The sequence below is a fragment of the Tupaia chinensis genome, unplaced genomic scaffold (genome assembly GCF_000334495.1).
Source record: "Tupaia chinensis unplaced genomic scaffold, TupChi_1.0 Scaffold000182_1, whole genome shotgun sequence".
In the NCBI taxonomy this organism is placed as follows: Eukaryota; Metazoa; Chordata; class Mammalia; order Scandentia; family Tupaiidae; genus Tupaia; species Tupaia belangeri.
The window spans coordinates 2,772,649-2,791,470 of record NW_006159657.1 but is presented as its reverse complement, the minus strand read 5'-3'; the positions used below and the strand labels follow the sequence as shown (position 1 = coordinate 2,791,470).

Genomic DNA, 18,822 nt, shown 5'->3' with positions numbered 1-18,822 from the left:
GACAGAGACAGAGAGACAGAAAGCGAGAAATCACCCCCCAGAGGGGATGGTCACGCCGCAATCCCTTCTCCTCCATTCTCCTCTCGTGATCTTGGGCACGCACACACACACGCCTGGCGTGAGTTTTAAGCCACTGGGTCCGGGACGTGAACCGCGGTCGACTACGTGGGAGTCCAGCGACATAGCCATTATGCTAACTGCTGGTTCCCAACTGCAGTCCCTTCTCATTCTCCTCTTGGGATCTTGGGTATGCATGTACATGTGTCTGGTGTGAGTTTGAAGCTGCTGGGTCCAGGACACGAACTATGGTCGGCCATGTGGATGTCCATCATCAATGTAACCATTACACCATCTGCTGGTCCCTATATATAGTTTTTTGTTTGTTTGTTTGTTTGTTTGTTTTTGCTATAGGGTGCATACACACTTGCTGGAGAGAGACAGAGAGTGACAGAAGGAAAGAGAAAATGTCCCCTGGGAGGATGGCCATGCTGCAGTCCGTTCTCTCCATTCTTCTCTCGAGATTTTGAGCACAGATACACATGTGCTTGCCATATTTTCCAAGCCGCCAGATCTGGGAATCGTAGGATCCAGCCACCTTAGCCACCATGCCATCTCTCTGGCCCAAGGGTCTCAGTAGCTTTTACAAGTCCCAGTATTCTTGTAACATCACACAAGAAAACTCAGCAAGGCCTATTTGTGTGAGTAGATGAGGTTTCTGTTAGGTTGTTGGAAAAGTCTTGGCTCATTTTTGCATAGAAAAACAGAAAAATACATCATGACTTTTCCGACAACCCAATAGGTTGATTGGCTCCTTTTTGCTAAACAGGTTATTGGATGCTTTTGGATTTCTTTCTTTAAGTTAAAAATGGGTGATGAGGGACCAGCAGTTGGTGTAATGGCTATGTCCCTGGACCTCCATGTAGTCGACCACGGTTCGAATCCCGGACATGGTGGCTTAAGCTCACACTGGGCAAGTGTGCATGAGTGCCCAAGATTCTGAGAAGATAATGGAGGAGAAGGGATTGTGGCATGGCCATCCCCCCGGGGGGTGATTTTTCACTTTCTGTTTCTCTGTCTCTCTCTGTCTTTCTGGTGAGCGCATGCGCCCTATAGCAAAAACCTCTAAAAAAAATAAATAAATAAAATAGATAAAAAATGAGGAGCCTGCAGGTGGCATGGTGGTTAAGGGCTCTGGACTCCCACGTGGCCCACAGCAGTCTGATTCCCAGACCTGACGGCTTGCATTCTCACTTTCTCTCTCACTCTGTTCTTCTCTGGTCAAATTAAAATAAATAAAGTTAAAGAAAATAATTCTTTAAGTAAAAAGTGAGTGGTGAGAGCAGCAGTTGGCATAATGATTATGTTGCTGAACTCCCATGTGGTCGACCATGGTTTGAGTCCCAGACCCTGTGGCTTAAACTCACGCTGGGCGTGTGTGCTTGTATGCCCAAGATCACGAGAGGAGAACGGAGGAGAAGGGATTGCAGCGTGGCCATCCCCCCGGGGGGTGATTCCTCACTTTCTGTCTCTCTGTCTCTCTCTGTCTTTCTGGTGAGTGCACGTGCCCTATAGCAAAATCCTCCCCCCCCAAAAAAAAAAAAAAAGTGAGTGGTGAGGGGATTGGAAGTGGTGGTGCTGATTTCTAACTAATTTGTAGGAATCTTGAATTGATAGAAATATTTTAAAAAAAAAATTTTTTTGAGAGGTTTTTGCTGTAGGATGCATGCACTCACCAGAAAGACAGAGAGAGACAGAGAGACAGAAAGTGAGGAATCACCCCCCGGGGGGATGGCCACGCTGCAGTCCCTTCTCCTCTATTTCCTCTCGGAATCTTGGGCACACACACAAACGCGCCCGGCGTGCATTTAAGTCACCATGTCTGGGACTCAAACCGTGGTCGACTACATGGGAGTTCAGCAATATAGCCATTACGCTAACTGCTAGTCTCAAGAATTATGTTATTGACAATCAATCAATCAATTAATTAAATTTGAACAGAGAAGGACAGAGAGAGGGGGAAAGTGAGAAAGCAAGCTGTCAGATCTGGGACTTGAGCTACGGTCGGCTGTATGGGAGTCCAGTGCCCTTAACTACCATGCCACCTTTTGGCCCAAGGAATCTTTCTTTTCTTTTCTTTCTTTTTTTTTTTTTTAAAGAATTATTAATTTATTCATTCATTTTATTTTTTAATTTGACCAGAAAGACACAGGGGGGAGGGGAGTGAGAAAGCAGGCCACTAGGTCCGAGACTCAAACCATGGTTGGCCATGTGGGAGTCCAGCACCCTTATCCACCACACCACCTGCCGGCCCTTACCCAAGGAATTTTGAATTGATAGAAATCTTAACTCTGTTTCCCAGCTGTACATATAGAATGCTGTTTTTACTTTTTTATGTTGTTATTCCTTCAGTATCATATTCTGCAGGGCACACTGAATTATTGTGCTTATCTCATCGTGTTACCTATGTGAATTTCTGGAACCATGTGTTAGAGTATTGTGAACTCAGGATTTATGTAATTCTTCACTGTGTTCTGCCTATTGTTGCTATTAACAATAAGCTTACTGTCAATTTCTGTTTTGAGAGGGGTGATTTTGCAGTTGCTGAATTTTACTGCATCCCTGCCCCAGTTATCTACCACTCAGTCATATATGAGCAATGTGCGTGTGAGAGTGGAGAGAGCCATGTAAGAACTCTGATTTGCCTGGCAGGATAAGTGAATGATGGTGGTATTACTTAACAATACTAAATCAAATTCCCATGTATCCCCAACTGAAATCAAGCACAACTGAAATGTTTTTCATACAAGGCCTTAACTTTATACCTTCATATAATTTTGTTGTTGTTGCAATAATACTTTAAATAGTTTAGTAGTTTTTAAAAATAATTACTGGGGCCGGCAGGTAGCATCATGGTTAAGGTGCTGGACTCCTACGTGGCTGACCACAGTTTGAATCCTGGGCCTGGCCGCTTGCTTTCTCACTCTTTTTCCTTCCTTCCCCCCTCCCTCCTTCCCTCTCTCTCTCTTTCTCTATTTGTGTATCTCTCTGGTTTAATAATAATAATAAAGTTAAATAAAATGATTCTTAAAGAATTATTTATTTAATTTTATTAATTAATGTTACTACATTTTCTTTTTCTTTTTGGAGAAGTTTTTGCTATAGGGCTTATGCACTTCCCAGAAAGAGAGAGAGAGAGAGAGAGAGACAGAAAGCGAGAAATCACCCCCCAGAGGGGATGGCCACGCTGCAATCCCTTTTCCTCCATTCCCCTCCTCTTGGGATCTTGGGCATGCACGCACATGCACCCTGTGCGAATTTAAGCCACCGGGTCTGGGACTTGAACTGTGGTTGACTACATAGGAGTCCAGCGACATAGCCATTATGCTAACTGCGGGTCCCTCAATGTTACTAAATTTACTATAGGGCACATGCACTCACCAGAGAGAGAGAGAACAAAAACAAGCCACGAGGCCCAGGACTTGAACCATATTTGGTCATGTGGGAGTCCAGTGCCTTAACCACCATGCCACCTGTTGGCCCCACTTTAGGTAGTTTTTTAAGATTTATTTAGCGATCCTCTGTGTAGGTGTCAGTGGAGATATTTAGTAAGTACTCTTTAGTAGGCCAAGGACCAAATGCTCAACTTGTTCCTTATTTCAGAATGACAGGTACAAGCAGAGTCTGCCCACCTACGCTGTATTGTGTGGTTCAGATCTTGAGATCCTATAGCAGGAGTTTAGTTTCTAGGGCCACTGTTTGTTTTGTTTTAAAGAAATATTGTGGGAATTAGTTTTGTTTTTTCAGAGCCTAGAATGAGTGTTCTTTGGAAATTTTGTTTGTGATTGAATTAAGTTCATAGAAGGTGATGGCTCCTTGTATCCCTTGTTGCTTAGAGCGCTCAGCCCCTGAGCAGTGAACCAGCCTCTCCCTGAATTGGATGGGTCCTAAGTGAGACATTTTCATTTTGTGGTGTTGATGATTTCAGTTTTACATTACCAGTTTAATGCACGGTGTATTGTTTTTATTTTTTAATTTTTATTTTTTTGGTACTAGTTTTGGACCAATCGAGTACAAAGGCCCCATGAGTGCTGTTTACATTGAGAAGTTTGTCCGCCGGGTGATGAAACCACTTCTCTACATCCCATCTCAATCAGAATTACTAGATTTTCTCTCAAACTACGAGGTACTTATCTTTCATATCTCTTCTGTTACCAAGGCTTTCCACCAGATCATGTTGGATTGTTTGAAAGTTTATTTTATGAATACCTTCTGAATTGCCGGAATTTAAAGCTTACACTGTAGATAAATTCTAATGAAATGCTTTTCGTGATAGTGATCATAAGGATCATTTGGCCAAGTGAGTTTTAAGAGAATAGAATACTTGCAAAATCTTGTCTGTTATTTTGTTTGGGAGTTTTCAACATGCTTTCAGCTCATCTTACTGTTAATTTAGAGTACATGAGAATTAATGTACAGTATTTATGTAGCTGCAAATTTCTGAGGGTGTTATTTGATGCCTTGTAATAGCATTATATTATGAGATACCTGGTTTTTCTTGTCTGTTGTAGTTTAGCTCGTTGTTTTTTTTTTTTTTTTTGAACTGGAACTATGTTCCTTTTTATTTCATTTCATTAAGTGCGTAACTATTTCAAGGTTGTATTTAGAGAATGTCTCCTCACTTTCCTAACATGGCTTCTCTGATGTTTCTCCACTGCCACCTTCAACCCCTGATAAACTTTTTTATAGACTTTTAGAAGTTTAATTATTTATTTCTTCTGAGAGAGAGAAGGGAAGAGAGAGACAGAGAAAGAGGCAAAGAGAGAGAGAGAAGCAGAGATAGAGGGGGAGTCACCTCCAATGAAGTCTTCACCCCACAACCCACCCTGTCTCGGCTGGCCTGGATCCCATGCACACGTGTATGCCCAGTGTCCACAGCAGGTCCTGGGCCGTGAACCTTGGGCCTTTCCTGTGGTCCCAGTTGCATTACTATTGCACCACTGCCTGACCCGGGTTCCGTGAAGTGTGTTGTTGAGATTATTAAATCATCCCAGAATTTACAGACATATCAGGAGTCCCACAGAAAGAGCCACTGAAGGCCTAGCCTCTGTGGTGCATCAGTAGTGTGCTAGACTGCTGAGCTGGAGCCTTGGCTTGAGTCCCTGGCTGGTTGGCCTAAAAATACCAGGTACACATGCCTGGGCCCAGAATCCTGGCCAGCTAGAGGACTGGAGGGACCGGGGACACAGGCGTGACCGAACCTGGTGGAGGCTGCTGCTCTCATGCATGCACATGCACTCTGTCATGGGTAGAAGCAAAAATTCACTGGGACAAATGTAGATTGATCCTTGGCTAGAACAAATAAAAATGAGGAACGACAAAATCAAGACTATAAAATGAGAAAAATCATACGAATCTAGACTTCACTCACAATTTAGAATTGTGGGAGTCCAGTGATGTAACCATTATGCCATTTGCTAGTCCCCAGGGTTGAGTTTTTAATCCCTTAAGTGCAACATGTTGTGACAAGTAAGATTTCATATGGATTTGCAGTAGGTGACAGGCAGTCACTGAAGGTGGTATAACAAACTGGCTGAGAGGCAGGAGTCAAGAAGACAGGAGTCAAAGCTCAGCCCAGTCACTGGTTAGCTGTGGCCTAGAGCTAGCTATTTAACCTTGGTAAGCCTGGATTTCCTCATCTGTAAAACGGGTAGACAGGGCAAGACAGAAAATGCTAGGATGTAGACTCAGTAAGTAAAAACTTATTAGCAAAAATGACATCATAGAAAAAATTATTTTAATTTGACCAGAGAGGAATAGAGTGAGAGAGAGAGAAGGTGAGAAAGCAAGCCGCCAGGTCTAGGACTCAAACCATGGTCGGCCATGTGGGAGTCTAGTGCCCTTAACCACCATGCGACCTGCTGGCCCTGCTTCAGTGTTTCCTATCTTTCTTTTTCTTTTCTTTTTCTTTTTCTTGTTCTTTTCTTTTTTTTGAAGAGAGACTTTTGCTATAGGGCATGTGCGCTCACCAGAGACACAGAGGGAGACAGAGAGACAGAAAGCAAGAAATCGCCCCCCAGGAGAGATGGCTATGCCCCAGTCCCTTCTCCTCCATTCTTCTCTTGGGATTTTGGACACGCATGCACACGCACCAGACCTGAGTTTTAAGCTGCCAGGTCTGGGGCTCAAACCATGGTCACGTGGGTGGGAGTCTAGCAGTGTAACCATTGCACCATCTGGTGGCCCCTGCCTGAATGTTCCTAATGTTCTCTCTAGTTGCATCTGTAAGAGAGTCGAGTGTGTATTTATGACTGAGCAGCAAGGTGATGGCTCATGTGTAGTCTTTGCATTCTATGGATTTAATTTTTTTTTTTTTTTTTTAGAATTATTTTATTAGAAAAAGGGGCAGGGGACCAGAAGTTGGCGCAATGGCTATGTTGCTGGACTCCCATGTAGTTGACTACAGTTCGAATCCCAGACCTGTTGACTTAAACTCAGGCCGGGTGCATGAGTGTGTGCCCAGGATCCCAAGAGGAGAATGGAGGAGAAGGGATTGCGGCATGGCCATCCCCCCAGAGGGTGATTTCTTGCTCTCTGTCTCTCTGTCTCTGACTTTCTGGTGAGCGCTCGTGCCCTATAGCAAAAACCTCTCCCCCCCAAAAGAAGAAGTATTTTATTTTATTTTATTCATATATATATGTATATATATTTGAGTGTTTGGCCAGAGAGGAACAGCAAACAGAGCAAGAAAGCGAAAGAGAGAGAAAAGGAAAGTGAGAAAGCAGGCTGCTGGTCCAGGACTTGAATCATGGTTGGTCACATGGGAGTACAGCATCCTTAATCACCATGCCACCTGTTGGCCCTGGATTTACTTTTTAGCGGTACTTTAAAAGATTATACTCCAGGGTGAGGGCTGGGAGGTGGTGTGGTAGTTAAGGCGCTGGACTCCCACATGGCTGACCATGGTTTGAGTCATGGACCTGGTGGCTTGCTTTCTCACTTTCTCCCTCTCCCTGCCCCCCCACTCTGTGTCTCTGGACAAATAAAATAATAATAATAATTAAATAAATAATTCTTTTAAAAAATGATATACTCTAGGACTGGCCCTATGGCCTGGTGGTTAAGGGAGCCAGACCGCACATGGCCAATCACACAGTTTGAATCCTGGCCTCAGTGACTTGACAAACACATTGGGTGCGTGTCTGTAGGAGCCCAGCATCCTGGCAGACTGGAGAAATGGAGGAGAAGGGATGCAGCAGGAGCACACTCCTTCACAGGCTTCCTCTTCCTGCTCCCTTTTTCTGTCTTGCACGAGTACACATGCTGTCTGGCAATAGCAATGAAGAAAGCAGTTACACTGCAAGTATTGATGTGGAGTTGACGTCAGACTCTCTGATAAGCGGGTAACATCACTCACTGTTGGTTTTTGGCAACCCCTTTAATTAGAATGATATACGATGATTAGACTGTCTTTAAGACAGCATCCAGAGTGCCGCCAAGGTGGGACCCCTCGATTACATCTGTCAGCCAGTGAGATGGCTTCTTCCCAGAAACTTCCTCCCAGTAGCTGTTATCGTGTTAGTGTCATCTTTTCTGGGTTTTTCACTGAGCTAAAACTGGTTGGCAAGAGACAGTATTTGATTACTTGTGAAAGAACTAGGAGTCAAGCCTAGCCTGGCATTTGTGAAATATACTGACTAGTATAGCCTAAAGAAGCTGCTCGAATTTCATACACACCCTGTAAGAGAATACAAAGTCAGCATTCTAGATCCAAAGAAGCAGTCACTGTCGTGGTTTTTTTTTTTTTTTTTGAGAGGTTTTTCGCTATAGGGCGTGTGAGCTCGCCAGACAGACAGAGAGAGACATAGAGACAGAAAGCGAGAAGTCACCCCCCACATGGGATTGGTCACGCTGCAATCCCTTCTCCTCCATTCTCCTCTCGTGATCTTGGGCACGCACGCACACGCGCCCGGCGTGAGTTTTAAGCCACCGGGTCTGGGACGCGAACTGCGGTCAACTACGTAGGAGTCCAGCGACATAGCCATTACGCTAAGAACTGGTTCCCACTGTCGTGGTTTTAATAGATGGATAAATAGGAAAGTTAAAGGAATTGGGGGGGCAGCTTAGAATGCAGTATGGTTTTGGATATTCAGCTAAATTAGGGTTTCTCAATCTTGCACAGTTGACATTGGAGCCACATCATTCTGTGTTGTGGGGGCAGTCCTGTGCTCTTCAGGATTTGTGGCAGTGCCCCTGACCTTTGCCCACTGGATGCCCGAAGCACTCCCTTCTCCCAGTTGTTACAGAATCACCTGATTTGCCCAATGTTCCTTGAGTGGTGGAAGTGGGGGGTGGGAGGGGGAGAACAAAACTGCCTCCCTTAAGGACAGCTGCTCTAAATTTAGATTCAGTTTTTCTGAGTGAAGTCTTAAGATGATGGGTCACAGTTGTTCCTACAGACACTCCAGCACCGTTTTTTTTTTTTTTTTTTTTTTTGAGAGATTTTCACTGTAGGGCGCGTGCGCTCGCCAGACAGACAGAGAGAGACATAGAGACAGAAAGCGAGAAATCACCCCCCAGGGGGGATGGTCACGCCGCAATCCCTTCTCCTCCATTCTCCTCTCGGGATCTTGGACACGCACGCACACGCGCCTGGCGTGAGTTTTAAGCCACCGGGTCCGGGACACGAACTGCGGTCGACTATGTGAGAGTCCAGCGACATAGCCATTACGCTAACTGCTGGTTCCCTCCAGCACCGTTTTTCATGTGGCACTCAGAAGGCCACAATCTAACAGTTGAAAGTTTATGTAATGGTGGGAAGTAGAGAGAAGATGAAAATTGAACAGTACCTTGATTCAATAATTCTGGAATGTTAACTGTGAGTGACTAGAGCCAGGGGTGAGTTAGATTGTCATCAACAGAGCTGTCCCTGATACTACTTAAACTATTTCTTTTCTCTAAAAAATATTCTCCCAAGAAAGCTTGCTGTTAAAGAAATCTCACTATGAAAAATACTCATTTTCATAAAAAGCTTTATATCCTTATATATGTAATGTATGTGTGTACATATATATATATATATAAGCAAGCTGCCAGGTCTGGGACTCTAACCAGGGTCAGCATGTGGGAGTCCAGTGCCCATCCAGAATATACTGCATAGTGACTTAATTATACATATTATCGTTAATAATTTTCCATTTCTAGTTTCATATATATAGAAGCTTTAAACCAATGGGAAATACTTTGATTTATCTCAAGCCTAGCCAAATCAAATTACTAATCGTTAGCAATAGTTTTATGTTTGTAAAATAAGACTCTAGCATGTGGGAGTCCAGTGCCCATCCAGAATATACTGCATAGTGACTTAATTATACATATTATCGTTAATAATTTTCCATTTCTAGTTTCATATATATAGAAGCTTTAAACCAATGGGAAATACTTTGATTTATCTCAAGCCTAGCCAAATCAAATTACTAATCGTTAGCAATAGTTTTATGTTTGTAAAATAAGACTCTGTGAAAACAGTTTTTCCCTTAACTTACTGAAATACCACAGAAAGACATTAAAGGGTGAAAATTGGAAGTACATGTCAGTTCTGAAATACTTTAATCATTATTAACAAAGAAATGAAGAATAACTATACGGTGGTAAATACCCTTTGGTTTCCAAGTACGTTTACCTCCGATCTTCCCAGCGGCTGTGTGAGGTTCATAGAAGTTGTCGATTCTTTGAGCAGTTAAGAAGCTAAGGGACGGGGAACCAGCAGTTAGCGTAATGGCTATGTCGCTGGACTCCCACGTAGTCGACTGCGGTTCGTGTCCCGGACCCGGTGGCTTAAAACTCACGCTGGGCGCGTGTGCGTACGTGCCCAAGATCCCTAGAGGAGAATGGAGGAGAAGGGATTGCGGTGTGACCATCCCCCCTGGGGGGTGATTTCTCGCTTTCTGTCTCTATGTCTCTCTCTGTCTGTCTGGCGAGCTCACGCACCCTATAGCGAAAAAATTCTCCAAAAAAAAAAAAAAAAAGAAGCTAAGGGACAGAGAGGGTGATTTACCCAAGGTGGAGACTGGACTGCACCCAGGCTTCCGGCTCTGGCCACTCTTTCTTGTGTACTGTGTTCCTCCCTGCCCATCTCCTGTCAGTATTTCAGGCTCATACACACTTGCACCTGGAGTGTTTCTCAAGCCACTGGGTCTGGGACTCAAACTGTGCAGTTGGTCATGTGGGATCTAGCCACCTTAACCTCTGTGCTACCTGCTTGTCCAAAAACTATTTTAAATTTAAGTGGGAATCTTTGAGGGGGTATGTGAATTGAGGGAAGATAGTAAATTGATAGGTGACAGAAAATGAGCATTTTTGAGAAAACCTTAAATTCTTGTCATTTGGTGTTACCATTATATCGTTTGTAAGTAAAAATTTGTCTGAATGTTGAGAAAATACATGCCTTTTTTTGTAGAACTGTAAATCTAGTTTTATATATTCTAGCTATAAATTAACAGTGCAGAAGTACTTCAAGTGCTATTAAATCAAGTTGCACCAGGGCAACTATTCTCTTGGCCACTAGGGGGTGTACACACTATCTGTTGAAGTTAATACTATACTGTGCTACAAAGGCTGTCCACTTGTGAAAGGAATATTCTTATGCTGACTAGGATTTGCTGACCTTCCATAATAGCCTATTTTCAACCTCCTTATTGTAATTGGGTCTAAATACATGTTTATAGTCCACATGCTGACTTTTCATGAAGCCACTTAAAATAACATGATATGAGAAAACTACTAAAATATTATTATAATTATTATTTTTCAGTTTGACCAGAGAGAGATAGAGAGAGAGGAAGTGAGAAAGCAAGCCACCAGGTCCGAGACTTGAACCGTAGTCGGCCATGTGGGAGTCCAGCGCCTTTAACCACCATGCCACTTGCCGGCCCCTATATTTCATTTTTTTGAAGTTGACCAGAGAGAGACAGCAAGAGAGAAGGAAAGTGAGAAAGCAGGCTGCCAGATCCAGGACTCGAACTGTGGTCAGCCATGTCCAGATGCCTTAACCACCATGCCACCTGCCGGCCCTGCTATAGATAGTTTATTCATGTTTAGAATGAATTTATTCCATTGAGTTTTTTTGGTTTGGGAGATTGGTCAGAATTTAAGAAAACTTAAAATGAGCTTTCTTTTTTTCTCTCAATTAGTATCTGTTTTTGTTATCTATGTCCAATAGTAACTAAGTGATTTGTCAATATTTTGTCTTTTTATTGTTTGTGATAGGAAAGCCTCATGCTTTTTTAACAGTTTTTCTATTTAATTTTATTTATTTATTATTATTCTTCAATTTGACCAGAGAAGGGACAGAGAGAGAGAGAGAGGGAGAGTGAGAAGGCAAGCCCTCAGAGGTTCAGGACTCGAACCACAGTTGGTCATGTGGGAGTCCAGCACCTTAACTACTATGCCACCTGCTGGCCCCAGAATGGTTTGAAATTTTAAGAACTCAAATAATATATAATGCTACTTCAAGCCAGTTTTAGGTTGGCTTGTTAAAACTATTCTGAAGGAGTTGGGCAAAGGAAAATCTTATTTTCAGTAACTTGTCTTTCTGATTTCTTCAGTTGTCTGAGAAGTTGGTTATTTGTTGGCCCTTTTTAGATGTTAGGATTCAACATTTCATGTCAGTTTCTAAGTCAGAAAACCAATTGGTTTATTTGAAGTCGGATCTTATGGAAATAATCAATTAGTTTTGTTGGAAGATAATATACTCCACTACAGGTCAGAAATGTCCTCTTTTATATAACCACTGTGCTATCCTATAAAAAATTGCAGCTCAGGGACCGCAATTGGTGTAATGGCTATGTTGCTGGGCTCCTGTGTAGTCGACTGCGGTTTGAGTCCTGGACCCAGTGGCTTAAACTCACACTGGACACGTGTGCATGCGTGCCCAAGATCCCGAGAGGAGAATGGAGAAGGGATTGCAGCGAGGACATCCTCCCCCTGGGGGTGATTTCTCGTTTTCTTTCTCTGTCTCTCTCTGTCTTTCTGGCGAGCGCATGTGCCCTATAGCAAAAACCTCTCAAAAGAAAAAACAAACAAACAAAAAAAACTGCAACCCGTTTGAGAGGAAGTTCACCCCAACCTGCAGCCTTTCTTATGTGGTTAGGCTTTTTAAAAATGGAATACAACAACGTGCATTCACTCTCAAATTAAACATCATGTTTTCAGCGTCCTTTATTACCCTGTAGCTGATGGTGCCTCTCCTTTGCCTAATTCTGCTCTTGTTCTTGCAGCCTGGAGTACTCGGGTACTTTGAGTTCAGTGGCTCACCCCAGCCTCCTGGCTATTTGACCTTCTTCACCTCAGCATTACATTCATTAAAGAAAGGTAAAAGCAATTCATATCCTGGCATTGGTACTTAACAGAAATGTATTTATATTGATCCCTTTTGCATGTGTCATCATTATGATTATATTTTTACATTTGTTTGATTTCCTTTTCTAATTGTTTAATGTTATTTTCTTAGCAAACGGGAAGTACTGAAATGTTTAGCTTTCTAAAAAATATAGCTTGATCATGTTGTATCTGCAATTATATATCTTGCACTTTAAATTTATTTATCATAATCATATGCATGTGTGTGTATAGTTACAAGCTTTGGTCAGAATTTTTAGTGGTTACTGAATGTGTCAGTTATATATATCATAATTTAGTGATAGATTCTATGAGGAGTGTTTTTACAAGTATAGAAGGAATGTCACATTATAGCATAAGCCCAATTCCAGTTTCACTCTTCCCAAATCCATGTATGTATGTATATGTATATATATGTACACATACACATACACACACACTTTTTCCCCCCTCTTTTTTTTTTTTGGAGAGATTTTCACTGTAGGGCACGTGCGCTTGCCAGACAGACAGAGAGAGACATAGAGATAGAAAGCGAGAAATCACCCCCCAGGGGGGATGGTCACGCCGCAATCCCTTCTCCTCCATTCTCCTCTCGGGATCTTGGGCACGTACGCACACGCGCCCGGCGTGAGTTTTAAGCCACCGGGTCCGGGACACGAACCGCGGTCGACTACGTGGGAGTCCAGCGACATAGCCATTACGCTAACTGCTGGTTCCCTCCCCCCTCTTTTTTAGTTGAATCAAATATCATTGGAGTCCTTTTAACATTATTTTGGTACCAGCAGATGGTGTAATGTTTATGTCACTGAACTCCCGTATAGTCGACTGCAGTTCAAGTTCTGGACGCAGTGACTTAAAACTCATGTTGAGTGCATGCGCTTGTGTGCCCAAGATTTCAAGAGGAGAATGGAGGAGATGGGATTGTGGCATGGCCATCCCCCTAGGGGATGATTTCTCTCTCTCTGTCTCTCTGGCAAGCACACACACCCTATAGCAAAAATCTCTCCAAAAATATTTTTTAACTTTTTTTCTTAATTGCCAAAGGGTATGTGCACTTTCCACTGAGAGAAAGAAAGGGAGAAAATGTCTCCAAAGGGAGGGTAGTTCCTGCTGCTGTAGTTCCTTTCCACCATTTCCCCATCTTGTTGGGGTTTGGGACATAGCACGCACCTGAGCCTGGTGTGGTTTTCAAGCTGCTGGGGTCAGGAGTCCAACTGTGTTGGACCATGTGGGATCCAGCTCCCTTAACCACTAGGCTACAGGCCAGCCTTTTTAAAATTAAAACATTATTTCCTACTTATTTTTTCATGTTGTACCAGGTTCTCTCTGTCTCTATCAATCCTGACTTTCAAGGCCTGTCAATTTTCTACTGGGTACATTTTCATCTGCCCTTTTGTCACCACCTCCTTCATTACCATTCTTGTCCAAACCCTTTCTCTCATACCTGCACTACGCCAGGGGACCCTTACCTGATGTCCACTCTTACCCTTTCTTCCTCACACTACGGCCATTGCACATACTAATCCTGCCCGGAATACACCCCACTTCCCCACTCTTAGGGCTCAGGGTGCCACTTGCCACCCTTCAGAGTGTAGTTTACGTGTTACTTCTACAGCTAAGCAACTGCTCCGCTCTCCAGTCAAAACCTGATACACCCTGTTTCTTTCATAGCACATAACACAGTCTGCACTTATGTATGTGCAGTAGTTATAAAGTGATTTGTTTAATGTCTGTCTTCTTCCCCAGACTCAGATTTCTGAGGACAGGGACCCTGTGTCTTCCAGTGGCTGACACATAGCAGGGCACATAGCTCCATCGGTATTTGCCAAGCTAGTGGTCAGATTAATGGCCGTATCCTCTTCCCCCAGTAGATCAACCAAAAATATGTAACCCTCCTTTTATTACTGGGTATTACGTTGCTTCATACTGTTAACCCATAGGACAATGATATGACTGGCCTTTTTAATATATTGGTTGCCTCAGGCTTATGTACACAGAGAATCCACTGTGTTCACATTTTTTGTCCAGGAGACATTGAGGGAGGAGAGCACACTGTTGTATAAGTTATGTCTTCTTTCCGCTTGAAAGTCTCAGAAGACTTGGTGAATCAAAGTTTAAACTTTGAAAACAAATCTTGCCAACCTAATTAAATAAACAGACATTCAAAGCTCTTCATGGAAAATTAAGTAAAGTCCTACAAAAAGACCTTCATTTAAGATTTTATATAATAGTAACCTGGAGTCATTCACTAAAATGGTGGTAGCATTCAAGTTCTTGGGCTGAAGAGGCTGTTTCAAGATTGTGATAGGAAGTGTTCCTGTTGGCTTAGCTCATATCGTATGCTGCTGAGCCATGTTAATGGGAAATAAATCACTCATTTTAAATTACTTTCTCATTCAGAAGTTTCTAAAACTTTCCAAGTGTAAAACAATAGCCTTTTTCCCCCTTTAAGCCAAAGAAAGGATAAAATAGGAATAAAATGTTTTGCCATAGGGCGGGCGCCACCACGCCCCAAATAGGAATAAAATGTTAAAACGGTTAAAAAGGAATAAATAGTTAAAAATTACTCAGGTACGAAAAGTACTTCCTTGGTCAAATCACGTATTTTGACAAATGATTACAGGAAAGTTCTTGGGCCAGCTAGTGGTGTGGTAGTTAGGGTGGCTAGAGCTCACGTGGCTGACCACACAATTTGAATGCCAGACTCAGCAGCTTGAAAAAAACACTGTGTGTGTGTGTCTGTGTATGCATGTTTGTGCGCGTACATGTGCGTGTGCATGCCAAGACCGCAAAAGGAGGGAGAAATGGAGGAGAAGGGATTGAGGCGTGCCCATGACCTGTGAAGGTGCTTTTTCACTGCCCCTCCCTTTTTGTCTCTCTCTGGTGAATATAAGTATGCTCTGGCAAATTTTAAAAAAATGCTTGGCACCAGCAGGTGGTATAGTGGTTAAGACATTGGACTCCCCTGTGGTCAACTGTGGCTTGAGTCCCAGACCTGGTGACTTGAAACTCAAGTTGGGCACATGTACACATGTGCCAAAATCCCTACAGGAGAATGGAGCCTCAAGAAGGGATTGTGGTGTGGCCATTCCCCCTAGGGAGTGATTTCTCACTTTCTGTCTCTCTCTCTCTCTCTCTCTCTGGTGAGTGAATGTGCCCTATAGACAAAAATCTCTTGGAAAAAAATATGCTCATAGTATATGTAGTCTGATTAACCTTTTTACATTTTTTCTTTTTCTGTGATTTTAGTTGGGTCTTTAAGTTTCCAGTAGCTGAATTACTCCTGTTTCACCTCATTATTTGTGGCTAAATCCCCACTTAAGCTTCATGAATTATTTTTAGAAGGAAACAACAAATTTGGAAAGGTGATTTCCTAAACACATGGACTATATAGGATTCCTAAAATAAATCTTGCCTCTGGCGTCTGAATGTTTTCCTCCTTTTCTGTCTCCTGCTCTGAAGTAGGTTACACCTCCGCATCTTTGTTATTAACAGCAGATGTGTGGTAAGAGAAACTGGTGCATACTTTTTCTTTAATGATACAGTTTCAAATGTAAATACTAGGTTAGTGTATTGTGTGGATTGTGTACACAACTCCAGGCCTTTGCGAGTTTAACATTTGGCTAAGAACTGAATCGAAGAAAGGTTGTGGTAAAAAGCAGATGCCCTGATTCAGCAAGCCACAGGCATTTACAGAATGCACACGACTTTACATTGCTTATTGATTCCCTTAAAGAATGGTCTTCCACTTAGCCTGGACACCCCCTGAGCTCTGCATTTGTTCTGGAAGCTAGCTGGCTGTCAGTCTGCTAGTAATTTGAAGCACCACAAAAGAAGCATCACAACTAGGCCCTGGGCATGCCAGGAGAGCTTCCTGCCTCTTGGGGTGCGAGGCTTGCGTTGTCAGACCTGGTTCTAGTGCCTTACCACCCCCTTGAGACTGCTTGTCTAACATTTGATATCTTTATACATTGTGATGAAAGAACTCAGAAAATCACTTACCACCTCAGTGCTGTCATAGTAACTGCTTTCTCTTGTTGTTTTAGTCATTTCCCTTTGTCCCCTCTAGCTGTGACCAGTGTCCTTTACCTGTTGATGTCCTAACCTTAACGATCTGTCAGTTTATGCAGGTGGGATAGGCAGGAACATCATGTTATAATTCTTCCCATTATTTTTATTTTCTACCCCTTTTACTCCTTTTTAAAAAATGTACCAGTTTTATAGTTTCAGGTAGTTAAGTCTCTGATTCTTTTCCTTCATTTATTTTATTTTCAGAATTCTGATGTCTAGTTTATGTTATTTTTTAAATTTAAAAATTACTTAGCACTTTATGCAATCTGGTTTTACCTTGATTTAAAATGTACAGCATAGGGACCAGCAGATGGTGTAATGGTTATATCACTGGAATCCCACGTAGTTGGCCACAGTTCAAGTAACAGACTCAGCAACTTAAAACTCATGCCGGGCGCGTGTACGTGCCCAAAGTCCCAAGAGGAATGGAGGATTGCAGTGTGGCCATCCCCCCCGGGGGGTTATTTCTGGCTTTCTATCTCTCTTTCTTTCTCTATCTCTCCAGCGAGCACGTGGGCCCTATAGCAAAAATCTCTCTTAAAAAAAGCACTATTTATAAATGATACTTCTTTTTTCTATCTTGATGATGGCTGCTTTATCACAGTATTTATATTCTTCCATGCAATTGTGTCTCTTTCTGTATTTTCTCTTTGTCTAGGTATCAGTTTTTTAAATGAGTAAATATAATTTATGTTCTTGCTTTGTAAGTATTATTACGTGGTAAAGTCTGGACGCTGCTCCCTCCAGTTCTTGCGTTTTATGGGATATTCTTTTATATCCATCTGTGTCTTTGGCTGGATTATGATTGGAACTATATTATTTGTATAAATTGACTTGAAGATAATTGATGTGTTCTTAACATTTAGCTTCCCTTTCTAGGATCACAGCATGATTACTCATTTATTTAAACCTTCCTTTTAATTTTTTATAGTAGGTCTTACATGTCTCTCATTAATGTTCATTTCAAAGTGCTGAATGATTAATTGCGGGCTGCCATCTCTGCATATTTCAAGCGCCTGAAGGAGCAACTCTGTGGTACTGCTCACGTTCCAGACTGTAAAGCCCCTTCCTCTTGGAACCTTTTCACGTTTGATGTTGGCAGATAGGCTTCTTTATTCCTTTATCTAAAGACAACTTGGTAGAGGAGTTGTGTTTTTAAGGTGCTTACTTAATTTTTTTTTCATATTATGATTTCATTATGTTCTAACATGCTATGTTCTAATAGCTATCATTCAGAGACTTTTTCTTTTCTTTTTTATTTAAAAAATTATGCCAAAGATCATGTGTACTTGCTGGAGAGAGAGAGAAAGTTAGCACTTCCCATGGCAGATGGTCACATTGCAATCCCTTCTCCTCCATTTCTCCCTCCTTTTGAGATCGTTGGCACGCATGCACATGTGCCCAGCATGTTTCTCAAGCTGAGGAGTCCTGGACTCTGACTGTGGTTGGCTCTGTGGTGAATCCAGCTACCTTAGTCACCATGCCACCAGTTGGCCTCAAGACTTTACCCCCCCTAAGATTTATTAATTTTATTTATTATTATTACTGTCACTTTTTAATTTGCTATAGGGCATGTGTGTTTCCCAGAGAGAGAGAGGGAAAGTTCTCGAGAAAGCAAGCTCCAGGTCTAAGACCCGAACTGTGGTTGGCCATGTGGAGTCCAGTGCCTCAACCACCACACCATCTGCCACCTGCCGACCCAACCTTGAGACTGATTTTCTTTTTTTTCTTTTTTTTTTTTTTTTGAGAGGTTTTTGCTATAGGACATATACACTTGCCAGAAAGACAGAGAGACAGAAATCGAGAAATCACCCTCCAGGGGTGGGGGGATGGCCATGCCGCAATCCCTTCTCCTCCATTCTCCTCTCGGGATCTTGGGCACACACGCACATGCACTTGGCGTGAGTTTAAGCCACTGGGTCCAGGACTTGAACTGCGGTCAGTGACATGGGAGTCCAGCAATGTAGCCATTATGCCAACTGCTGGTCCTAAGACTGTTTTTTAAATCAGAAAATTTGCAGCACATCTTGATCCTGTTTTTCATCTCTCCTACAAAAGGGAAGCAAAGTGGTGGCAGAAGAGACAGCAGTGTCTGGTCCTTACCCTCTGTCTGCTCTGATTGTGTTTGTTAGCTTGGAGCATAATATTTCATTTCTCTGTGTTCAGTTTGTCTGTTTGTAAATTTAGGGAAGGAGAATAAGGATAAGTGCTTGTTTTATAATGCCAAATAGTTGTGTGTGACTGTAGCAATAATTTTAAAGTCTGTAAAGGCTTAATCATGTACTAACCCACCTGGCTGAAAGCATCTCAGACAAGTATCGTGTCTATTTTAGTAAAAGAGTCTACACAGGGAGG

At 42.5% G+C, this 18,822-nt stretch overlaps 1 protein-coding gene across 1 annotated transcript in view; it reads left to right on the top strand.

The window, feature by feature from the left end:
- The window catches only part of TXNDC11 (thioredoxin domain containing 11), a gene marked incomplete at its 5' end in the record, with an annotated part of 70,636 nt that overhangs the window by 14,821 nt on the left and 36,993 nt on the right, over positions 1-18,822 (top strand). Inside the window, 2 exon segments of the mRNA XM_014587069.1 lie at positions 4,054-4,183; positions 12,276-12,369. Of these exon segments, the coding sequence (XP_014442555.1) occupies positions 4,054-4,183; positions 12,276-12,369 (224 nt within the window).